This window comes from Xenopus tropicalis, chromosome 5 (assembly GCF_000004195.4).
Source record: "Xenopus tropicalis strain Nigerian chromosome 5, UCB_Xtro_10.0, whole genome shotgun sequence".
Lineage (NCBI taxonomy): Eukaryota > Metazoa > Chordata > Amphibia > Anura > Pipidae > Xenopus > Xenopus tropicalis.
This window is the reverse complement of record NC_030681.2, coordinates 112,742,052-112,768,842: the sequence shown is the minus strand read 5'-3', so window position 1 is coordinate 112,768,842 and position 26,791 is coordinate 112,742,052. Positions and strand designations below refer to the sequence as shown.

Sequence of the window (26,791 nt, the reverse complement as noted above, 5' to 3'; positions counted from 1 at the left end):
CATTCATTCTGTGTACTGGGGATTGTTTTCTGTATACAGAATGTATATTTGTAGACAAAATGTACTCCGGACAAACAGCACCCCATAGGCATGAAGGGCAAAAATGGGTGGATATGTCAGTTCTGCCAGAATCAATATCCTTCCCTATATAAACCAGCTCACCGCCCTCCACTTGCTCGACTCGTTCTGTGCCACTGAATGACTCTTGTTGATTAATTCCCTTTAGAACTGCAGTCTCTCATTTTAGAATTCAGCTCCAGCCTGCAAATGAGTTACAAGAGCATCCAAACACTGAGTGCACTGCAGTAATGTAGCCTTGAGGAGATTAATATATGTGCCACCGTAAACAGCTCACGTGTTGACAGGGCACCCCTGCCGAAGAACTTGGACATGATACATTCTATTCTTTAGCGATATAGTCACTGTGAATTCTATGCCGATCTCTTGCTGAGAAAAAAAATATAAAATATATAAAGAACAATTTCCATCTCTTTGATTCATGTAAAAAAAGAATATGTGCTGAAATTGTAAGTCTAATGTAGCATAGATTTCATTTCCCTTCCCAGTGCTGCTAATTGCACGACTGTTTCATGCCGGTGCATCTGAAGAATCTTTCATGTTGATGATCCATGAGATACTTTTTCTGGTGATATCCCAACAAAGGTAGGGCTGGGTCGGCTTAACTGCTGCTTGGGAGTTTTCAGGAGCGTTTTCGTTCAAGATTTCTTCAACCCTACAGAACAAAAGGAGGACATTTGCAAATTTTTCAAAATTGAAAAAATGAGAAAAGCACCAATGTTTCCTTATTTATTAAAACTACAACAACAAAAAATGCGGAAACCAAAATGATGCAAAACCTTAAATTGTGGATTTGACATCACTTAAATAGCTCCTATTGACTTCTACATGACCGCAACAGCTTTTAGATGCATATTATTACATTTTGCATTTTTCTTGGTTTTGATGCACAGACAGAAATAAGAAAAATAACAAAAGCACTATACATTTGTTTTATACATTAGTTGCAAAGATTGGGTTGCCTTATAAAGTCATTAGAATTCCAAAAAGCCATACCCAATGTACCACTTGTCATCATCCAGGCCCAAAGATTTGCCAGAAATACCAGATCGTGTCTTTAGGCATCTTGGGATATGGCGCTCGAGGAGGAGAATGGTAGCTGCAATCTGGGGAGAGGTTTAAACAGTGGATAGAGGTGAATAATATTCTGTTGAGAATGTGAAGGCCGTATGAGTTTTTCATTTAAGGTGCAAGATGCTCTTTTTGGATGCCAATCAAGTTTTTTTTACCCACAATGCATAGACAGAAAAGGGAACTACCGGGGTTTCTTAGCATCCATGTGTGCACTTATGGGCAAATTTGCATGTATACTATTATTCTATATTCTGCCCATAGTTTACAGTTGCTACACTCCACTATGCTCTTCATTTGTCACATCCAAGCTAATAATATCTGGCATTCAACCCTCTAATCTCCATGAATGCTTTTTGCCAGACATTTATTACTTCCAGAGGTTCCCTGTTTGCTTCCAATTTTGCCATTTCATGTTATCCGCATGAGGCCTGCAACTGATCTATAAATATAATTCATAATATTTCCACTGTCCTTCTCATAAGCCAAGATAAGTGGCCTGTACTGCCTGGTGGCACAATACTACCAATAACACAGGTATCTCTGTAATGATAAAACAGTGCCTTGAAGTTGATCCAAGCTAATATATAATTAACCCTTACTGGTTGCAAAACAATCCTATTGGGTTTAATATTCCAATCATTTTTTAGTAGACATAAGTGATCCAAATTACAGAAAGATCCCTGATCTGAAAACTCCAGGTCCCAAGCATTCTGGATAACAGGTCCCATACCTGTACTGGTAAATGTATGGTGCCTGCAGATTCCGACCAAGCTATCCACTAATCCAGTGCTGTCCAACTTTTGTGGTGACGAGGGCCGGAATTTCTCTAGCATACATAGTGGAGGGCCACTAATGGAAAACAGTTTTGACCACTCCCCTTTTTAAAACCACACCCATGTTATCACAAGAGCTTTTAAGACCATGCCCACATTAAAGGAGAAGGAAAGGTAAAAACTAAGTAAGTTTTATCAGAAAGGTCTATGTAAATACAGCCATAAGCACTCAGAGAAAAGCTGCACTGTGTCCTCTCTTAATAGAAACATAGGATTTCTCGTCTCGTTTTATGTAAACATGTTCTTTGGGTATCTGACTTCCTCTCTCTGAAAAATCCTCTCTCTTCTCTCCTGCTCCCCCCTCCCACAAGAATGCTAAGAACTCCCTCCCTTAGGAATGTGTGAGCTGAGCTATAATGGCTAGATCTGTAGCAGGAAGCTACTTAAAATGGCAGCTGCTGTCTTAAGCAAATGGAGAAAGTTTCCAGCATGGTAAAGTTCTCGGCTGAATAAATATAGTGTTTAAGGTGGCACTAATGTGGTGAAGCTATTGCCAGTAAAATGTCAAAATGACTCTCCTTCTCCTTTGATGGTGGTAGCGCAGCAAAAAACCCAAATGGTTGGTGCTAACTGCAGGGATATCACCCTTCATTCATATGTAAAATAATTATATTTTGTCAAATTAAGACACACCCTTAAATCCATATGCCTCCTCCCATGTGGATAGCACAGCAACCCCAAGCACATAATTACACACCTTAAAGACCATTTATTGGCCATTTCCAACATTCACAAAGGCAGCATAGGGCAGGAAGAGTATGGCACACACAGGCAGCATAGGGCAGGAAGAGTATGGCACACACAGGCAGTACTCTGCATGCCCTACCCTGCCTGTGTGTGCCATACTCTGCCTGGCTTATGCTGCCTGTGTGTATATGCCAAACACAGGCAGCATACAATGACACAATGCTAGCACTGCTCTTACAGTCAGTCAGAGTTATGAAGAGGTGAACAACGTGGGTGCTTACAGTCTGAGCCTGAGGTGTGAACACTGCAGGAGGTGAACAATGCAGGGACTTAAAGGTAAGAACAGTACAGGGGATTACATGTTTAAACAATACAGGGGGTTTACAGCCTGAATTTGAGGTGTGAACCATGCCAGTACTGATACCATTTAAAGCTTACACAAAGGTAAGCCATCAAAGCAGTCAGACAGGTGGGGGACTGCCAGTTGGACAGCATTACACTAGGCAACCCTACTGCATAATCTGCATCCAATTGGCCTATGGGCTTATTGGTCAGTGTGTATCTGATCAACCCGTCTATAAAAAAACTTTCCTAACTACAAGCTAAAACAGACATGGGGCCTACTTTAGAGGTCATTGATCTCTTTGTTGGTTTTGGCAATAGGAACCCCATCTTTTAGCTGTGGAGTTGCCTTTCTCATACTAAAGTTATTCCGCCTGATGTCAGTGGCATTTATTGACTCCGTGTAAGTTTATCTCTTTGTGTTTTTGGAAAGAGCGGGGCTATTATATGAATGTACTGCTAACTGCCCTTGCTGGAGGGTGTGTGTATATGTTTACTATAAAAACAATGTAGTGTGTTTGTGAAGTTCAAGTACAAGTTGTACAGATAAAAGCTAATACTTTGAATAATAACAAGATTGATATCATAGTGCGTAAATGAACACATCTTCCTGATCTAAGGATTTTGTGTGCATATTACACAATGATGGCTACAGGCCACAGCAAACAGAGGTATAGTAAATGCAGTACAAGAAAGAAACAAACACAGCCATAAAAATAATTACTGCTTGTTCTGAAGATGTTTGACATTGTTATTTTACAGAGAATGAAATATGCTGCCTGGTAGAATATATGTTGTATTACACAGGACTGACACATACCTGTATTTTCCACAATACCTCCCTCTCATGCGCTATTCGCCAGAATGTGTCTTCCATCTTGGCAATAAGCATGTTTGTCATGAGTAGGTAAACAAACACCATGTACACAGTGTATGTGATATAGAGAAAAGGAGGCGCTTTGTCCATTGGAAAGGGAAAACTACTCAGTCCCATCATCATTTCAATTGCGGCATAAATTGTCATAGGATAGTCCTTTAGGTGAGAATTGCTGTCAAGTTCCAGCGTCTGACACATGACATAGAAGGCTGTGGATGTAGAAATATTTTCATTTATCATTGAATAACTAAAGAGACTACAGAATATCATTGAAATACCACAGCACTGCTATAAATAACCCATTTAATACACCCATATAATAATGATGTGGTATGACACGGGCACAGGACTTGTTATCCAGAATGGTCGGGACCTGAGGTTTTCTGGATAAATGGTCTTTCTGTAATTAGGATCTCCATACCTTAAGTCTACTAAAAAATCATTTGAACATTAAATAAATCCATTAGAATTGTTCTGAATCCAATAAGGATGAATTATATCTTAGCTGGGATAAAATACAAGGTACTGTTTTATTATTACAGAAAAAGGATATCATTTTTAAAAAGAAAATGACCCTCTCCCTAATTTTGAATTTTCTGGACAACGGGTTTCCAGATAATGGATCCCATACCTATATAAGAAGAAAATCCCAAGTTAGCTTGTCTGCTCACCCCAAGCAGAAGGCTCTAGACAGTCAAAGAAGTTATGTAGTAGCAATGTCATCCTCAGCTAAGTAACACACTGCTCTCACATGTTATATTTCTTTATTTAACTCTGCTAGATCAGTAAAAACTATATTGTCCCTATCAACCCAACCAAAGCAAAGTCTAAAGCTGTCCATAAATTAAAAGGAGGGTGATACCAGGCTGATTCAATCCTTTGGCCCATATCTGTAGTATGAGAGTCATATTGCAAATTTATTTGCAATTGTAAATGGCCCATATGTATCTTTTTGTACATTCGAAACGTCTGCTCTTTTAATTTGTATACACTATAGGGCTCAATTAAAATAGTAGATGCACTAATGAAACATTTCACCCATTGAAACATAATAACATAGTAAGTTAGGTTGAAAAAAAGAGACACGTCGATCAAGTTCAACCTTTTATGCCTATATGTAACCTGCCTAACTAGTGGGGTTATGTAATAAAAAGTTTGCCCAGGAGCAGTCACCCATAACTACCAATTGCTATGGGTTACTGCTACTGGGCAATGGAAAACATCACAGAAGAGTATTCAAGTGATTGCCCATGTTCTTTTTGTGCCTTTGGTGGTAGATGCACAGATTTGCACTTTATTACTACAAAACCATATTGCACTGTGGGTAACAAGACATGACAGTCTGCGCCATTTTTTGCTCTTTGCCCATCTGAACAAGTCCTTATGTGCCCTTATAATTTAGTAATTTATGGTTGCACATTTCCATTTTCATAGACCATAAATAAGCATTGCTGTGTGCAGGAGGAGACAGTTCATCTTGCTATGCGGGTGAATACACTTTAATTTGATGGATGACCTCACTGTTTTAGTAATAGATGGCCTGAAGCTAAATTCATAAAAAAGCTTTGTTCTTTTTACGTGGCCCAATATCCTCCTGAGCTTCTTGTATTCAATTATAAATCAAAGACTTAACTGTGAAGTAGCGATGCATTTCATACACAATGTGATTGTTTTATGCACAGCTAGTTTAACATGGAGTACATTATATGATGTGCTTCTCACCTGAGCTAAAGCCAACAATAATAATAAACACCAGGCAGAACCAGGGGAAAAGGTCTGCAAATATTATCTGTGGAAAGAAAACATGCACAATACAATGTGATTACAGGGCACTTACTCTCCAAAATAACAGCAATTTAAAATAATAAATATATTTTTCAGCAAATCCACAGTTACATAGGTCATGTGAGCTAAAAAGGCACTGGGGTTAGCTGGTTCAGCCATTCACAGTGTCTCATAGAAATGTTATCTATGGATCTATGTCATATATGGATATATGTTTTGAGGCGACCATACAGGCCAACCAGATGCATCCTCCGACCAATAAGCCCACATGCCAAAGAGGGCCTCTCTGCAGAGAAGGAAATGAAGAAAAGTAGAATCTTCTCTTCACTTCCTCCTCAGCCATTGCACCATGTCAGTCTCTGTATAGTGCATTGGTAAATGAAATGTCCAAACCTGCCCAATTCCCAAACAGACTGTTCCCTATACACGTTTTGTACTATATTATTAGAAAATGCATGCTTTAGCCCTTTAAAGAAAATTGATTGAATACTGTGGGGTTGAAATTTTTAGGAGTTGTTCCCACTGGCTGATCTTTTTAATAAGCTAGTTCAATCAATGCAATAAATATCGGTACTTGGAAGCTTATTTACCAATATTAAAATTCAAGCTTTTTTTTTAAAATTCAGTCACAGATAAAAAGACAATTGATAGCATATTTCAGAAAAACTTGTTTGCATTAATTTGAGGAAAAACGTTTCACTGCAACAGGTATGCTCCATTCATTTTCCCAAATGTTTTTTTTTTTTTTAACTTGAATTTAAAGTTCTAGTACATCAGTCGCAATTGACAGTCTTTCCTAATTATTTTTTTGATCAATTAAGTTGCACATCTAGGTACCTTCTTCAGCTCAGACATATTAAAGCATAAAATGCCTTTACCACTTTTAAATGAAAGTACTTTGTTAGTCGAACCAAGCTCATTATATATATATATATATATATATATATATATATGTATGTAATAAAAGCTGCAAATGTTGTTACGTGGCTAGTAACCCATAGCTACCATTCTGCATTTAGCATATACTGGTCAAGTGTTAAAGCAAACAGCTGACTGGTTGCTATGGATTACTAGACTTTGGCAAACTTTGCTATTTTTTTTACATTACCCCATATATCATGGGAGAAAACTTGCCCTGTTATTGTTAATTTTCACAACTTACCTTTTGAATCATTATTGAAAACTGGCCCAGCATTTTAAATCCTCTAGCAAAATAGATTGAATTACACCATCCAATTATCAAAGCAAGAGAAAGTGGAATTACTTCCCCTTCGTGGCATAACACTCTCAAAATTGCAGCAGAAAAAATTAATATGGAATATCCCACCCTAAAAGAAATACAATCCCATTAGTGGGTACAGGATGAAACATACCACCATAATCAAATAGCATAGACTTTTATTTTTTAACTTTTTAGATTGGAACCAAGGTCACAGTGCTGGCATACAAAGAAGCCAATAGGTTGGAACTAGAATTTGAAAACATTTGCATTCCATGGTGTCCTGTAATTCATGTCCCTGTGTCATCTGCTAATTGTGCTGACTATAAAAGCCCATTGAAAGAAAGCTTTCATAATATCCATTGTAAAGTTGTTCCATACAGCTTGCCAGCTTAGTATATAAAAAAATATTACTTTGGATGGTAATGGAATGTATTCTAGATAACGGCAGCCAATTAGCTCTTTATTGGGGTTAATAGTTCTTTCTATAGCTATACACAAAAGAGCTGCATTTCCATTTGGTTGCTGTAAGAAAGCAGTGACAGAAGGTGTAATCCTGTGCATATGGGAGCAGATAAACATTGCTCATTTTTGCTTGAAAAGCAATGCTCCCTGATTATCAGAATAGAACATGCCTCTTTTATGTGCAAAGCTGGCATATTGGCATACAAGATGACAGCCGCGCCAGAGCATGGAAGAGAAATACTTCAAATGTTAGAAATGATTCTGTTTCTGTGAACACTTTATTTACAGGAACATCATCCTGTTTTCTTCAACCAATATCAGGGCTGATTTCTTTGCAAACCTGAGTATAGCTCAGTATAAAATGATCACAAATAAATATTCACCCATTGTTGCCTTGAGCATAAGGCTATATTAACATACTAAATACAAAGCAATTTTCTCTTTTCCACTGTTCATTGTGTTTATATACTGTATAAAGACGGTAGAAGGTTACCGTACATTAGCAAGGAAAATGGTCCTCCAGTGGATGCATTTCCAATGTATATTTTGGGGCCTAGTTTAATGAGCAGTGGTATCTGTAAAAGAAAAATAACATTATAAAATAGTTGAAGATACATTATGTATTGTTACGCATTGATCATTTCCTGGTTCTGGGATTAATGAAAATAACAAATATGACCTGATCAGTTTGATACAAAAGCATGTCTGTGGTTCCATTGATATTGATCTTATAGACAGGAAAAAAGACAACCCTTCTTTCAGGGACCCAAGATATTGTATCTCTGGAAGGCTCAAACAATGTTTTACAAGTATAGGACCTGTTATCCAGAATGGTTAGGAGTCAGGACCTGGGGTTTGCTGGATCTTTCCGTAACTTGGATTTCCATACGTACAAAATAATTTAAACGTTAAATAAACCCAATAGGGTTGTTTTCCCTCCAATAAAGATTCATTTGGATCAAGTACAAAGCATTGTTTGATTATTACGAAGAAAAAGTAAATAATTTAAAAAAATTAGAATTATTTACTTATATTGGAGTCTATGGGAGATGGCCTTCCTGTAGCTTTCTGGATAACGGATCCCATACCTGTATATGAATTTTGATCAAACTTGCCTTCAGGATTCCCAGACTAATTTCTAAATGCCCCCTTGATTTTATTGCATTTTCATTGGTTTTGGTAAATCATTAAATAAAAAAAATGAAAATCTGTACCTCACTGATGAATATTACAAGTGCTCCCAATAGTGTAATGAGCTCCCCCGTCAGTCTCAAGAAGTCCCCTTTACACTGATATGAATCCTTAATAGCAAACAAAAGCCATTATGATTTTTACCTGTGAACTATAAACATGGTAACTGAGTACTATATAACATTGTATCAACCAAATGTATCTTGGGAAACCTAAACTGACTAATAAGTGAAAAACCTTTTGATTACACCCACAATAGATCATATTGCTAGAATGGTAAGAGGAATTCTACCTTACAGGCAAGTACAGGAGTATCTTTTTCTCTGTGTCCATCCCGACCATGACACAATGGTTATTTATCAGTTTTCAAATAAACTAGATTTTTTTGGTATGTTTGCTTATTTGGATAAATAAATAAGCAAACTGGAATGTTTGGTTATTTATTAAAAAAAAATGTAATAAAAAAAAAACTGCAATGCATTGAATTCGTATACATCTTGTAATTTTCAATGGGTCTACAAACTCTCAAAAAAATGTTAAAAATTCAAAAAAACTGAGAAAAAAAATGTAAATTTTGCCTAGGACAACTCCCATTGACATGTACATGAACTCCCAAGCATTTAGAAGCTGAAATTTTATATTCCAGATTTTTTTTAATTTTTTGCTCTTAATAAATATCGAACATTCGAGTTTTGGAAACCACAGTTCGAGTTTTTCCTCACAATATTGGAATTACATAAAAAAATGCAATTAGAACATTGATAAGTCAGTCCCTTCTTCTACCACCGACATAATTACAAGTAGATTTCTTAGCTTTTTGTCCCAAAGGCTAAAAGCTTGCACTACCTGCATTAGACTTTAGACAAATGCTTCTCAATAAAACAGAAATCTCATGAATTACTTTATGACAGTTCATATTTTTGAAGACAGATTCACTTAGATAATTAATACAGGTTTTTTTTACATAATATGTAAAGGACTAGACACAGGATTGAGTCCTCTGATACACTTACATTTATATATATGTAAAAATATTCTTAGGAGTTAGTGCCTTGGATTCAGTTAGGTCTTCTAATTATGCCTTCATAAAACACAATAGATTCCTTCAATATACTCTGATCTTTGGTTTATTCCTATTCACTGCTTGGTGCCCTTGTTATTATGAATTCCTGTATATGATCTCTGGATATGGCATCCTGGTATTTTTCATTGCTGTGCTATAACCATTATAGGACCATACCCCAATACCAGAGCTCTCGCTATTTGGTAACTACAAAACAACAGCTGACTGGCTACCCTGGCATATTATACTTACCAATACAGTTACATGAGTGTTATTAAACTGGTTAGTGGTTACAGTGTTGAAAGGTCGGAACATGCTAACAGTGGTAAATACAAGCATGTAGAGAAGGTAGCTGATCATCCATATTAGAAAGTTTTTACGTCCAAACAACTTCCATTTGAGATTGAGCAATTCTTTGATTGGTGTTACATCAATGAGTTTACAAACCTTATAAACAACAAGGTAAGCATTAGAAAAAAAAAATTATGTACAATAACCATTGTTTCACCTTTGGATATATGTATATTGATTTCTTTATTTGAATCATTAATACATAAGGGCAAGGTGCAACTACCTTATGCATATTTATAAGCAATATTATTATTAACATTTATTTATAAAGCACCAACATATTCCGCAGCGCTGTACAGTCCCTTACTTCATGAAAAGGCCTGAGCCCCAGTGGAACAAACATTATGGGCAGGCAGTAGTATGGCATTTACAAGACTTATATAAGTTCAGGTTTTAGGTTCATTTTGCTACGTTTCATTCACATACTGAAACGTTCATCAAGAAATTGTTTGTGACCAAGGTCTCAATCTGTGAAGGAAAAATACACCAGATATAGATATTTGAATAATATACTGAATATATATATATATATATATGTCTTGACAAAGGCCCAAGATGGGGGCTGAAAAGTTGACCTATTTTTCCATGTACTAAGTTTTATATATTTCAATAAAAGCTAACTTTTAAAGGATTCCCAGTGTGCACCGCTATACCCTTGGACTATATATAATATAATATCACCTAAAGCTTCTGTTGTTTTGTATTGCAGTGCCTCCAAACAAACCACTAAAATGATCCTCTCTTTTTATTCAAATCATTAAAGAACAGGTTAATTATATAAAGGTACGGGAGCTCATGTTTAATTCAGCTGCTTATTATGACAATACATTTTAGCGCAAATAAATGAAATTTTTCCTAATGGTCCAAACAAAATATTTATGAGGCACATTAATATTTACTCAGTGCCCTTTGCAGGAGGCTTTATGTGGAAAATAATTCCTTAGAAACTTGTACTTTTTCATGAAGACATTTATTTCAGAGCTGCAATAGCTGTAACAAACAGAAGCAAGGAGAGCAGCCAAACTACTGTAAATGGTATTGCTGGCTATGAATGCACACTCATTATATAGGAGCATGGTTTCACTTGAATAATTCATCACAAAACATATTAAAAAGCTCTGTATTTCAGGTATAAGTGGAAATGGCATCATGTCAGTGATGATTGACAATAAAAAGCCAATGAAATGATTGTGGAGAAGGATATCACTTGGGAGCAGATTAGGTTTGTGTTCTTGGTACATTTTTATAAAAGACTATACTGATAGACATCACAATGGCCCTTGGTTTGTTACCCACTTGAAATCCTGAGGATTATATTAAAGATAGACAATGCAACAGAGAACAAATACAGAGAACAGAGAGAGATCATTTCCTATTTACCTTGGAGCTTTTATTGGATGTAATAATATCCAGCACAGATCTTTCGGTATCCCATGTGTCAATATCAGTTAGGTTATAAATGCTGTATGAAACTGTACCAATAGTCCAGTATATGGCCTTTTGCTTCTTAATAAGGTAGTTGAACATCTGTGGGTTTTCAGAATAAATTTGGTGAATACATTTGTATGAATATATTTTCTTTGTCCTCTAAAATCCAGAAGGACTTGCCAGTTAGCCCTGTGTAAAACATCTGACCCATGCAAACCAAGTATCAAACAATACAAAAGCCAGGGACAAGCAAGACCTAGTGCCACCAGACATGCTGTTCTGTTACTGATAGACTTTTCTACTTCCAGCTAATGGTGGACTTCCTGGAATTCTGCCTTTTAATACGATAAGTATCCACAAAGCACCCTCTAACTAACTTATATACCCCATTTATGTCTATTTATGAAATTTCAACAATTTTTGCTAGAACAGCTACACAAATATCTACACAGCTGCCACAGTTTGGGTTTCCTAGAACCCTGCCACCTTTTGCAAGTGTTTCTTATGAGTCAGAGGGCTTTCCCCCATTCAGGCACCTGAAGAATGAGAACTAGTTGTTTGTAATCTTACATTAGTGAGTGCCCACTATCAACAAGTAACTTTTGGATTTTTCTTTCTTTGTCTGTCTGCAAAATTAAACACTCTGCAGCCTTCTCATGCAAACTCAATTGGTTTGGAATGTTGTATTATAAATAAAATGATTTAATTGTTGACTATTGTAGCAGAAAATTTTACTAATAGGAGCCAAGACAACCCACCATAAACAGCATGGGAACCAATTCTGGGTCGTAACCCATAGGTTAAGAATCATTGTTCTATATTATATACCTAACTGCAGATGCCTGGTATTGTTGATCTGGTATCAACATAATGGCTTATTTTAGTTAATGTGGTGGTTCACCAATTTAACATTTAGTATGTCATAGAATGACCAGTTCTTAGCAACTTTTCAATTGGTCTTTATTATTTATTTTTTAAAGCCATTAAATTATTTTGTGCATACGTATGACTTTTCCAAGTTTTACCCCAGCAGTCAAAAGACTCTTGCTCTGCGAGGCTACAATGTTTTTGTTATGTTAAAGTTAACTCCAAGGTGAACACCCCCTTTAATTAGACCCAGTGTCTACAGTGCTACAACAATTATGTGCAAATAATGAAAAACATTTTTTCAGATTACTTGCTAGGGTTGCCAACTGTTTGGTTTTGACCCAGACAGCTCAGTTTTTGGAAGGAATGTCAGGATCAAAACTGCTTGCCTGGTTTTCCAAATCACAAAAATGGGACAGGACTGCCCCAACTGACATGGTGGTTTGCCAATCCTAGATCACCACATCATAGCCCTGCCCCTGTGATGCCATGGTTCCCGTCCTTGTGGTGTCACTGCTCAACCCTCCCCCCGTGACATCACCTGCTGAAAGGTGCAACCTTATTTTTTCCTAGACTGAAGCTTACATACCAAATCTTATCCTTATTTGGGTAAAATATTATTTTCAATTATAGGGAAAAAATAAAAAATAATGGCATAAATAAAGTCTGCAAGTGCAGAATCGAAGCCTTCCTAATGAAGGGATACTCTTTAGTTTGTACAACGCTGGTTCCTTAATTAACCTCCTTCATTCTCTATTATACAAATGCAGCAAAGCTTATTGAATCACATACAGCTTTACCCCTTTTTCCATTTAAAAGTATGTGTCATAAACACTGAGTGTTACAAATGCATCAGAAAGTTTGCAATAATAACAGAAATGTCCATCGAAGTCTGTGGGGTTTTTTTTTGTATTTAGGCTTACTATTAATATGTGCCAAACATTGCTTAGCAAACTAGATAAGATGGAGCAGCACTGGCTGAAGGCAGTCAGTATTGTTCTACATTGAGATTAATGTAACCTTATATTTAATATTACTGTTACATTAGGCTGTTAAATAGAACTTAGAAATTAGAACTGATATAGGAAAGATGCTTAAATGTTAAAAATAGAAAACGTCCCATATATAATTAATACTCACACACCCACAGAAAGATAAGATTATATTGTTAACATTTTTTCCTGCAAGATTTCCTCTTTTCCAAAATTCTTTTTGATTTCAGCGCTCTCCTAAAATTCTTTCGCTTGAGCATGTGGAGGCAGGCTGCATTATTTATGAATTTTTTTGCAAGAAAATGGAATTTCAGAAAGTTAACAAAGGAACTCAGCCAATGCTGCTAGTTAGAAGCACAGTTATGATGAATAATTAAGAAACTTATTCACTAACTTCCATGTCTCCCTCGTTGGCTGCCAAATTTAATGTAGTGAAACCATCGTTATTTTGTAGGTGTTCTACGCAGTGAGAATCCTTGAGCGGCACGAGTGCTAAGATCATTTCATACATAAGACAGGCCAGTTCTTTATTTGGCTGCAGGACCAGGATATGGAGCACTGTGTTACCTAAAACAAATAAGGGGAGGTTAATTATTTGTTTGCATGCAAGAAAACTTACTGGTCAGCTTTTATTTGTCAGTTGTAACTGTGCACCAAATAGTAAAAAAGAAACAAGCATGTGTAAAAAAATACAGGACTGAAGCTTTCAGAGAAGATGCAAAAGATATATAAAGCAAAGCTGTCCTGTTAAAAGGCTGTACCTCAAAGTATTTTTATCGCCCTTTATCTGCCCATTGACTCTATAGACATTTTAACATAATTACACATATTTTTCATCAGCTTATGGGCCCACGACGATATAGGAGAGTGCGTTGTTAGAGGATAAAGGGAAAAGACAGACCATGGGGTCTGCTTCCGCTGTAGTTTTTAGAAATAACCTCTTCCCAGCCACTCTCTTACCTACCCTGGCACAAGCTGTCAGGGAGCAGGGGAGGCAAACGCACAGGCAGATGGGGGGAGGGCTGGGTAGGGGCTGCTACGTGCCACTGAAAATGACCCCTGGTCAGTTTCATACATGCAATACAATGGACATATTTTTACCAAAGAGATAATTCTGCCATAACAGTCTGAAGGTTGTCATGCACAGATATTTGTGGCAGACAGGCAGATATTTGTGTACTGAATATGCACCAGTGGTTTCTATAACTGTGATAGTTGCCTGCCTCCTGAGGTACCATATACATATATAGATGGTCAAGGAGTAACTGCTGTAAGAGGCCTGAGGTACCATATACATATATAGATGGTCAAGGAGTAACTGCTGTAAGAGGCCTGAGGTGCCATATACATATATAGATGGTCAAGGAGTAACTGCTGTAAGAGGCCTGAGGTACCATATACATATATAGATGGTCAAGGAGTAACTGCTGTAAGAGGCTGCATTACATACACTGCACACTGGCCCAAACGACAAAATGCACAACTTTTGTTCCACTGGCAGATAAGTAGCTAACTCACTTCACAAATATAATATAATATAAATATATATAATATAAAAATAAAATCTATATTTGTTCACCATTCGCCAACATTTGTGGCACAGATTTACCTAAAGAATCCTGAGCATTCACAGGGGCATTATGATCCACCAGAATGAGTTTTGTAATTTCCTTATGTCCTGTACATGCCGCAAATGATAGAGGATATTCTCCTGAAAGGATCATTAGAATTTCAAGTATTAATTCATAAAATCATATGAATACTCATATATGTCCTTTTAGGGTTGTATTTAAAGCTGTGAAAAAAATGTGCTAAACAAATCAAACCTATTTATAAACCTGTGCAATCATTTAATGAGGATATGAAGTAAAGTGTGAACATTCTGGTGTAAAAATAGGCGTTAGACTTGTAAGAAACAGTTTTGATTACTGCTGCTTTTAACAGCCCCTCTCTGAAATTATCCCAATGACTTAGGTTAAAACCAGGTCTGAAGCATTAGACTGGGCTAAACCATACCTTTATAAATAACACCAATTATCACTTTAATTAGCACTAAAGTATGCCTAAAGGTGTCTTCTATTCATTTGCAGAGAGATGTAATTACTGAAATTGACTCAGAATGTTGAAATCATTGCTGTACTGTATTCAGAACATTTTGCTACATAATAAACTATTAAATAAGCAGTACAGGTATAGGATCTATTATACAGAATGCTTGGGACCTGGGAGAGATAATTCAAAGAACCTTTTTTTAAATCTCAAACGTTTGAGATTTATAACACGTTGGGGCAGATTCATCAAAGTACAAGTTTGAATCCCGAAATGGGTAAAATTCGGATTAGATACGATAATTTCTGATGATCGAAAATGTCACGAAAATGCTTCCGAAAAAATCGTAATAGGCACGATAATATCGTATTGGCAATCCGAAAGTCACAAAATTTTTGTATCCGAATGATTGTAAAAGGCGGGAAACCTTTCTGACATTGATCCTTCTGTGCATGATTTTGGAAGCCTCCCATAGGACTCAATGGCACTCTGCAGCTCCAACCCGGCCCAAGGAAAGTCTCCCATAGGGCTCAATGGCACTCTGCAGCTCCAACCTGGCCCAAGGAAAGTCTCCCATAGGGCTCAATGGCACTCTGCAGCTCCAACCTGGCCCAAGGAAAGTCTCCCATAGGGCTCAATGGCACTCTGCAGCTCCAACCCGGCCCAAGGAAAGTCTCCCATAGGGCTCAATGGCACTCTGCAGCTCCAACCTGGCCCAAGGAAAGTCTCCCATAGGGCTCAATGGCACTCTGCAGCTCCAACCCGGCCCAAGGAAAGTCTCCCATAGGGCTCAATGGCACTCTGCAGCTCCAACCTGGCCCAAGGAAAGTCTCCCATAGGGCTCAATGGAACTCTGCAGCTCCAACCTGGCCCAAGGAAAGTCTCCCATAGGGCTCAATGGCACTCTGCAGCTCCAACCCGGCCCAAGGAAAGTCTCCCATAGGGCTCAATGGCACTCTGCAGCTCCAACCCGGCCCAAGGAAAGTCTCCCATAGGACTCAATGGCACTCTGCAGCTCCAACCTGGCCCAAGGAAAGTCTCCCATAGGGCTCAATGGCACTCTGCAGCTCCAGCCTGGCCCAAGGAAAGTCTCCCATAGGGCTCAATGGCACTCTGCAGCTCCAACCTGGCCCAAGGAAAGTCTCCCATAGGGCTCAATGGCACTCTGCAGCTCCAACCTGGCCCAAGGAAAGTCTCCCATAGGACTCAATGGCACTCTGCAGCTCCAACCTGGCCCAAGGAAAGTCTCCCATAGGGCTCAATGGCACTCTGCAGCTCCAACCCGGCCCAAGGAAAGTCTCCCATAGGGCTCAATGGCACTCTGCAGCTCCAACCTGGCCCAAGGAAAGTCACGATAACGAAGCTTGAATGAATCCGAAACTTTCGTACTTCGTGAGACAAATACGATTTTGTTGCACAAATTGTCGCAAGGTATGAAAAAGTTGTGCAAATTAACAAAACAGTTGCAAAAAATACCCACAGCACAAAAACTTCGGATTCAATCGTACTTTAATGAATGTGCCCCTTTATGTGACTTTTTTAGACTGGCAAAAGTACTTCAGGTTTAAGCTGCCAAGAACCACGGAGTCCTGTGGAAACTAGAGAGTAATAGTAGAGTAATAGAATAGTCAGTGACAGCCTGTCCTTGACAGTTGAACACATAATTATTTTCTATTTTACACACTCTCAAGGCAAAGTTAATCCCATCATTGTTTTCTGTTTCACACATTTTCAAGGGGAAGTTAATTACATCATTGTTTTGTATTTCACCCAGATGTATTTCACACATTGTTTTCCAAGAATGAGCACCAATGCTCCTAAAATGGCCACCCAAGCACTTCCTGTTTGGGAAAAATAAAGAGGATTCATGGAAATGAATGACCATTTAAATGTCACTAATTTATCAAATTTTTTGGGCTCGGAAAAATTGTGATTTTCAGACAATAAACTACATATTTTTGTTCGACCCTACCAACATTATTGTGACATTTAATAAATGCAATAATGATCGTGTTTTATTCGAAAAAATACCAAGTTGAGTTTATACAAGTTTCAAATCCAGAAAAATTCTAGCTTTAGTAAATCTGCCCCATAGTTTAGAAGGAAATGAGTTCAATGAGTATAAAATAATACTGTAAAACATATGATTTTGGGTTCTGGGGCTCACTTGTTATATCTGAGCAAATTTGCCCCAGATTTTATTTGGTTGCTATGGGTTACTGCTCTCAGCATATTTTCCATTGTTTCCTGAGGCCCAATGACTACAGGTATTGCCATACCATTTGTACACATCAATCATTTTTTCAGGTAATGAAAGAGCTGCACTAATAAGCCCAACAACATATCTAAAATGTTTCCTAACAATTCATCGTACTTTTTTCTGTAGTTCAAAAGTTTAAAATTGGAAAATTTGCTTACATATTTCCACTGTGCCGAATAAGCTCTCGGAGCCAAGAAAATACATCAGCATTCAACATAGCAATGAGCTTAAAGTGCTAAATGCTCCCGCTAATGATCCCATTACAAGGCTTGTTGTACAGGCTAATCAGCACTTATTTGGGCAAGTCATATTGCCGCTGATTGCCAAGTACTGCATCTAGAAACATATCATATCGCTTAGATGTAAGGATATCTCAATAGCAGAAAATGATTGTGCACTCTAGTTTAAGTGACTGCAACTCAGGAAGTTGGCACAAATGCACAAAAACAGAAGGTACATTTGTATTAATATTCAAAGGGATGGCAAATAAAATAGCATTACCAGCAACCTTACTTCAAGTTAAATGCATAAAAAAGTGTTCAGACACAGCTCCACGCAACAATGTTTAGCCCATACACTCAACATGATGCATAAACTCCCCAGGTGCCTGACATGGCACCAATACTCACAATATTGCTAAACACAGGAATCATACACACTATAGATTCTAATACCAGCCATGATAGAACAAAGAATATGTCTAAAGGTAAAATATTCCCAACTGCCTATAACATAGTCATATTATAGTCATGTTTAGTCATTAGCAATTCTTTTCTTACTAGAATTGTATAACCTAATGTTTGGATCCCACAGCATCATTTGGACCCAATTGTCATGAACAGAAATGGAACCTACATACAGTATACTGTACAACTATTAATCAACTATATAGACACTAATGGACTTATATATTACAACTTTACTCCAGGGGGTGATGTCCTGCCTCTATGTGCATTGTGGGAGAAGCTGGGTTTGTTAAAGTTCATTATACTGACAGAATGTGGCATATGCCCCAAAACGTTAATGATTTTCAATTTTCTGTGTCTGCAAATAAATTGGTTAAATATCTTTTGCATTCTTAGTGGTTGTGACTCCTGTTTTCAACAAAAGTATTAAAATATCTAGGAGTAAGCAGTTTTGATAAGAATACAAAAATATTGAAAAATATAAAATAGATAAAGAGAAAACCTATTTATCTATATATGCATAAGCAAATAATAATAAACCAGGCGTTAAAGAAGCTTAACTAATCAGTAGGGTGATGGCCAAAGCAACAGTAAGGCGTTTATTGAATATGGTCTGTATCATGGTCCCAATGAACAAATATACATGACATGGCAGTCTTTATTAGCAATCATGTCAAGAAAACTGGTTATGATAATGGATCATAAGGTGTGTGTGTCATTTTTATTATGTTATCTTAAGCTAGAGTGGAAGGAGCAGGATGAATATTTGGCTTACAAACAAAGCAGCGATTTGCGGAGTGGCCCACCAAAGATTGCAAAATGACCAATTTCATGGTCTCCTCTATGCCATAATTGTCTCTGTTGGGTTACATCAACCCCCCCTCTGCACATTTCGTAGCTCCCCTGTTCATAAAAGAACATTAGATAAAAGAATAGTAAACCATACAGTATAGAGAGATCGAAAATGCAGAGGATACATGTATTTATATGTGCCTGTTAATGTAACAGCAAGCAAACTCAGTAAAACATTGAAGTTAGGGAAGTTCACAGCAATTCAAATCTTACCAAAGTAGCACAGGCTCTTCTTTCCAGGGACAAAGCAGGTTCCGGTGGCTCTGGCGTTGATAACATCGGCACCATACTTTAGCAGCAGTTTAACAGATTCTATATCTTCTTTCAAGATAGCTATATGAAGAGCAGTTTCACCTGAAACACAGCCATAATGGGCATCATGATGATTCTACTCTATACTTACTTCTAAACAGGGTCGCTGATGAAATATGCATGGTGCGGGGTGTATAGGTTTCAGCAAAGGTTAGCCCTATGCATTTTTTATAAGCATCTCCCGTTAAAGGGGATATTTGATACTGTTACTCTAAATAAATTTTAACTTGATTGATACTTTAATTGTCTAAACAATAAACAAGGAAGGTTCCAGCACTCAAAGTATCCGAGAATTTGTGAGGGTCTTTATAGATTCTTCTGTGAAAGCAAGTTTTTAAAGTGCATACCTTCATGCTATACCTCTTTCCATGGATAAATAAAGCAGGGGTCCCCAACCTTTCTTACTTGTGAGCCACAGTCAAATGTAAAAAGACTTGGAGAGCAACACAAGCACCATAAAAGTTCATGGAGGAGCCAAATAAGGGCTGTGATTGGCTATTAGGCAGCCTCTATGCACACTATCAGTTTACAGGGGGCTTTATTTGGTAGTAAATCTTGTTTCTATTCAACCAAAACTTGCCACCAAGTCAGGAATTCAAAAATAACTACCTGGTTTGGGGGCACTGAGAGCAACATCCAAGGGGTTGGTGAGCAGCATGTTGCCCCTGAGCCACTGGTTGGGGATCACTGAATTAAAGGGACCAGAGTGCAGTAATATATATAGGAAACTTGCTTAGAATTAAATTTACTTTCATTAGACAAAACAATATTTTGGGGTTTTGTGTGCCAATAGTTACACGCATTATGCAGCAAGAGCTGCACTGGGAAAAAGTGAATATTTGTCAAAATTTATGTTAATTTGCCATTTTTTTAATCTTCTTGCCAATGTTGTCGTGAATTTTTATTTTTGACAAAAATGCTCCAAAGTTTAACTTTTGCCTATTTCATATATTTTTGCACCACAATGAATTATCAAAAATAAAGTTAAAAGTGTAAACTACTGAATGCCTAAACCTACCTTTGTACATGTCTGAGGTCATGGCATTATTAACTAAGGTCGGGACGTTTTCTAATATGACTTTGGCGAGTTCTCTCTTTCCATTGAGTACGGCAATATGAAGGATTGTTTCTCCCAGGCTTCCTAAACATAATACAACAAATAAACAGCATAAACATATTTTCTATGTGCATAACTTAAGGATATGTTCCACTATCTGCAACTATCTGTTCCATTATCCTAAACCTCATTTTACATCAAGCGCCTTGTAAGTTATTCATGTATTAAAGGGATAGCTCATCTTTAAGTTAACTTTTAATAGGTTATATGGCCAATTCTACACAACTTTTTAATTGGTCTTCATTATTTAACTTTTATAGTTTTTGAATGATTTGCCTTTTTCCAGTTTTCAAATGGGGTCACTGACCAAAGTCCAGCTTGGGACTCCTCCAGTTACATGGGAGTAGGAGAAACAATAGGTTACCTGAAAGCAGTTCTAATGTGTAGCTCTGGTTCCTTCTGAAAGCTCAGACTCAGGCACAATGCACAGAGATGGCGCCTACACACCAATATTACAGCTAAACAAAATACATTTGCTGTTTTAAGAATACAATTTTAAATGGTAGAGTGAATTATTTGCTATGTAAACAGTGTAATTTAGAAATAAAGAGTACACCATAAAAATCCCTTTAAAGAACCTTTCAAAAGTTTCAGCTCTTTATTGTAGGCCACTGTGGGTCATAACTGTATTATGGGGCTGTCTTTCTTCATTAACATCTAAATCAATGATTTCTACAGATCCAAGACATGTCTTGTAGGGGAGTCAATCTATGCTGAAATTAATTTAACACTAGATAGCTGACCTAAACTTGGCCACTTCCCATCTTATTCAGTTTAATTAATAGCTTAAATTAACAAGGGAGAAAATGGGTTGTCACCTCTAGCAAAAGGATCAGCGTGTTTACTTTTCAGCAGTCGCTCCATAGCCAAGCAGTCATTTGTTCGTGCAGCCTGAAACAAAAGTCTGGCGCTCCTGAAATAAAATACTACAAACTGGCATCGGCAGCAGGAAGTCAATGAAAAGCGTATTTCCAGGCACAAATGAGATCCAGTTTTCATACATTTGTCTATTTCATGGGTGGATTGTGGCTGCACTAACATTTTAACTTATAATAAATGTAACTGCATATTAACATTCTGTGAGGCAAGATTTTTCTGCACATTTAACATTAAAGCTGTGTGTGATTCCAGAAGGGCACACTTAGGGGCAGATTTATTATGCAGTGTAAAAACTCTGATAATATTCTCCACGCATTGCCAGGCTTCACCACATAAAAACATCATCAAATCTGGCATTTGAACGGCAAACTTCTCTATTTATTTTACACAGTTTTGTACACTGTTTTTTTCTGAGAATTTCATTTTACACAGCATAATACATAGGCCCCAAAGTAATGGTCTAATGAGGAATATTACATTGGGAAATGCAAAGTACATTGACACTAAGCGGCAGAATGATCAAAATGTGAGTTAAGAGATTCATACATAAAAGCTCATCCACATACTATTCATTCCTATAGGATTTTTAGAAGCATATTTCTCAATGAGTGAGAGTTCACCAACTGATAAATACACTTCTTAAAATCCCATAGGAATGAATAGAATGTGGTTGAGTTTTTATGTATTAAGCTCTAAACTCACATTTTGATAAATATGCCTGGCAATGTAATAAAAGTGATAAATGGAAAACAAAGTGGCATAAACATGAACAACAATTTACATATTGTAATATAATATTCTTCATTAGGCAGTAATTACAAATTGTTATTTCACAGAAAACATATTTAAGGACCAGTCTGAAATTGGCATTATTTTTAGTGCAAATATACTGACTTTTTCAGCAAGAAGTTTATTACATGCATTTACAAAACATAAATGAATGAATGGATGAATGGACCCTGTACTCTTGCTAATTCCTCTATTAATATCAATTTGTCTACCATAACTACTATTATTGTCTCAAAATATTATTGTTTTGTCATTGTTTTACAAAAAGAACAAATACTGAAGTAGTTTCCTCTCAAAGCTGAGAATCCTTTATTTATTGATATATATTGCATACCTTTGAGATTCATCCATAGTTGTACACATTCAAGAAAACCTGGGAGATAAAATACAGGATTCAGCAATAGCAATATATATATATATATATATATATATATATATATATATATATATATATATATATATTGTATATAATCCATGCCTTGTTGTTATTTGATTTGGAAAAGGACATTTTCAAGCTAACAGACACAAACCTTTAATAACTGCTGGATGTATGACCTTCTATTTAAAGCAGCTTATGTTTCAGATACTACATTCTGTCACTATAGCTATTGTATCTGGCAGTTAGAGCAACCTTAGGGTATCAATCCACAAGTCTTTTTCAGTGCATTAGCTGCGGATTATTATGCATTCCATCACAGGGTTTTGGAACTGTTAGCTGATTTCAGTCTGTAACCTTGTTGGTGGACATTAACATTGGAAGCATTAAAAATAGGTACAACCCCATGTTAATAACTAATTTACCCTGTTGTGGAGCTTGGCCTACACAAGGAATAGCACCAGTGGGTAAATACTGTATTGGTTTTAATGGTCACAGTTTCCCCATAAGTCTTTTTTTGAGGCCTTGACATTAGAAAGTGGTAAAGACACCTGACCATAAAAGTTGTGTTTAAAAACTGTGGACTTTTTATATCTGAAACTTTCTCTGCTTGTGCCCAGAGGTAGTTCATTATGATTTAAGAAACAGCCTATAGTTATGGGGTGTCAAATAGTTTTCTGCTTTCTCTTCTTTGAGCAAGCACCAAGGACAAATATCTGCTCAGTCATACGGTTTGATTCTAAAAGTTGATAAAACCTCTGTTCTACATGTTTTGGGTAAACAAATCCATATTTGGGCTATTTGATTCCAGGAACTTAACTTCTTGTAGACAAATATATCCTAGAGGGCTGTACACAATTAGCTACCATTAGGATACTCAATACTCGGAAAAAATAGTATCCCTCCCATAGAGAAATGACTACACAATAATCTATTAGAGGCAAGGGAAGGCACACACAGGTATATTGAGATTCAGTGTTATGGTCATTTTTGAGGCAGTTAAGTGACAAATGATCTTTGTGGTTTTAGAATGTATTTATCCCTGAGTTGTATATGCTATAGCACATGTAACTGTGCTTCCATAGAAGATCAGAATACTGTAACTTTGTGACTGTGTAGCGACACCTGCAGTACATAAAGCCTGATACCATTCATTTTACTCACTGATATAGTATTATAAATCAGCAATAAATTATGCAAGGAAAAAGAACCATAAGCAGAGACAGGGTGCTTTTTGCTGAAAAATAAATTTAGCTGGGGCCAGGCAGGTTTTCAAATATACTGCAAGTTGAAATGGTTGTTTGAGAAATTGAAATACCCAAGTCTTCCCCCAGCATGTGACCTGCACCTTTCCAGGATATCTTGAAGGAAGAGAGGGGCAGCTAGTAGGTAGACTTGGGGGATCAAGATTGGCATAGAGTATGACAGAGACAGACATGTGGGATCAAGCTAGGGACAGATTAAGATTGAGACACAGGGCCCAAGGAATGTTATTCTTTGGCCCCACTTTATATTTCAGCTTGCAGCTCTCTAGTTGTTGTTAAATTTTGACAGTCACCATCCCCTGATACCATATATTCCTGCTTGGACTCCTCTGAGAAAAGCTATGTAAAATGCACCACTATATAAAGTTTATACATTTAGCTCATTGAACACTTAATTAAATAAGTAAATAATTAAAATCATCCTAAATATAATCAGTGTGAGAAAATCTATGTAAAAGGCTTTTCCCAGCCTTCTTAAAAAAAAGCATATAATACATTTATTAACACACAAACACATTAGGGCTCATTCACAACCAGGGACAAGGGGCAAAATACTAAGAAATAGGCACAGGTTTTGCTTACCTCCCCTGGACATTTTACCCAGTGCCCATAGATGCAAAATATGTGCTGTTACACCTCTCTCAAAATGAGGTGCTGCCTACACCTGTCAATGCTTCCTGGCGGAGGGGACTCACTAAAGCCACTTGTGGCCTTCCCCTCCAACACACCCCTACATTTTGTGTTAAACAGGTCATGCAAGGCAGCACCAACCAAAGTGTTATGTGTACAGGCTATAAGGGAAGCAAATTTACTCCCTCTTGTTAGCAAGTCAATGTCTGCCTCTGTCAAAGAGACCTTTTGTCCTATATGGGTTAACAAACATTAGCAAAATTGCATTATTAAAAAAAAGACAAAATCTTACCTGATTGAAATGGGCTTAAATGTAGGAGCAGGTTGCTGTGTGTTGCAGTTAATGGCAACATTACTCCCTGTAAGATGTCAACACTGAATAGTGTCTCCACTTAATTGGTCTGAGGCTGCTGAAACCAGAGTTTCCTATTTTACTGGAAAGTAAAACATGTAACACCTCTGCCTGGGGGTAAATACGGAGTATTTTAAAATAGCTTTCTGTTTTTCACACTAGGAATAAATCAGAATCTTTGTCCAACACAGAAATGCATTTCAAGTGGCTCACTCAATTGGCCAGCAGTGTCATAGCATTTAGTGAGACCCTTATCAAGACCAAAAGCAAAATACTTTGCCCCCAAGCATTACAAACCCACAACACACACACACGCAAATATATGTGCGTTCAATGCATTGGATTGGCATGTAATTCATATTGGTTTTTGTCATGATTGAAATAGCAAGAAAGGGGTGGCATTGGAGGAGATTTAAGTTATGAACAAAGCATGTCAGGTAAAGAACACGAGACAAGTGTGCCATAGCCATTGGAATACACATCTTAGCGTAATAGATTGTGCTAAAACAATAAATGCTAATAGCATACAGGTTGTCAAGGCCCCTCTCACCCTATACATCTTTTACCGGTGGCAGCTATCTTCCATTTATATGAATAGGACATGGGTTGTCTATGACAGACACTGGCAGAAGTAGATATACCCCCAACTCTGGATGCACCGGGCACACTGCAGCAGATATCCCCCCAAAAAAACAGTAGACACCCATGTGCCAAATGTCTACATCTGCGTGCCATTGTTTTATGTCTATTGCAAGTTCATTACCTTAAGCAAATTAAGAGCTCAAGGCTGACCAGATAAGAAATAAATAACTAGAAAAGTATAACTAGAAAGCACACAGCAAGTGACAGCAAAGTAAGGGCAAAGTAGTGGAAAGAGGGGTTGAAGGAGAGAGGGGAAGTGGAACTAGGAAGAGAAAGCATAAAGGAAGGTCTGAGTTAATTTTAGGGAAATGATAGAGAAGGAGAGAGAATAAAGGAAGAAGAGGCATGAGCAAAGAATAAAGGAAGAATGGAAGAGCATTGTTAATATGGGGAGAAAAGCAGATAAAAAATATGGATAATTAAAGGTTTACTGAAAAGTAAAAGAGAAATGTAAAAGAAGGGGCAAAAAGGAAGAAATAAAAGAAGAAAATAACATAAAGGAAACAGAAGCCTAGAATGTGCCACACATGTATGTACGTACATGCACGAGCACGCACGCGCGCACACACAAACACGCACACACAAACACACGCACGCACACACAACTCCCTCTGTACAAACTCCATGAACAGATCTCAACTCATTTTAAGGTTTTGTGTGCAAATTTATTGCCAATGAACCCACATCACTAAAGGAGAACAGAAACCAAAAACTTTTTTTTTTTTTACTTTATTAAATAGAGGAATTCTCATTAAAAAACACAAACTAAGATATCAAAATAGTTTTTGCATTCAGAAATACCTATGTACATATTATACATTTTACATAAAAAAAACTACACAGCTTGTATTTTCCTTTTTCCCATGATATACTGTAAGCCTAAAATTGGCAAAGTTTATAGTGCCTGGCCTATTAGATTAAATAGCAGCCAGAAATGTCCTATTGTCTTCATGCAGCACCTAAAAAAGTACATTTACAGCATAATATCAATCATATTCAGAGTTTTAAAGTTAGCATTGAAAAAATGATATTACATTTGTACCAAGGGTATAAAATTCCATTCAGGTATACAAAACTGTTGCACGCAAGGGGATCCTAAAGGAAGTAATGGTCCCTCAAAAATGGGCATTAAATACATTTCCAATGAAAAGACCTTAATTTCACACTTGGTCCCTGCTCAGTGTTTCATAGATACGACAAGTACTGGAAAGGGGCAGTTTAATCACACGGAATGGCAGCCGAGGGACTGGGCAAACACATTGTGTTGCAGTGCTGTAAAGCGTCTCCTGACAAATGCAGCAATTTATCTCTTTAGGACATGTGCAAAATC

The 26,791-nt window shown here is 37.2% G+C and overlaps 1 protein-coding gene across 6 annotated transcripts; it reads right to left on the bottom strand.

The window, feature by feature from the left end:
• On the bottom strand, window positions 1-24,865 carry LOC101734375 (transient receptor potential cation channel subfamily V member 6). 6 transcript variants are annotated; one of them, XM_012963422.3, is made up of 16 exons: window positions 24,760-24,865; window positions 22,531-22,569; window positions 21,347-21,441; window positions 20,430-20,552; window positions 19,313-19,453; window positions 14,862-14,963; window positions 13,647-13,819; window positions 11,346-11,492; window positions 9,867-10,061; window positions 8,575-8,661; window positions 7,859-7,935; window positions 6,839-7,004; window positions 5,614-5,680; window positions 3,835-4,100; window positions 1,075-1,184; window positions 1-733 (listed from the first exon to the last, which is right to left on the bottom strand). In XM_012963422.3, exons 2-16 carry the CDS (start codon window positions 22,557-22,559, stop codon window positions 589-591), a joined length of 1,923 nt encoding a protein of 640 aa, XP_012818876.1. In that variant the 5' UTR covers window positions 22,560-22,569; window positions 24,760-24,865; the 3' UTR covers window positions 1-588. The 6 variants fall into 6 exon arrangements, with proteins under 6 accessions (XP_012818876.1, XP_004914897.1, XP_012818875.2 ...); XM_004914840.4 differs by lacking the exon at window positions 24,760-24,865 and adding an exon at window positions 24,420-24,542; XM_012963421.3 differs by lacking the exons at window positions 22,531-22,569; window positions 24,760-24,865 and having other exon boundaries at window positions 21,347-21,960.
• Window positions 24,866-26,791: the final 1,926 nt, after the last annotated feature.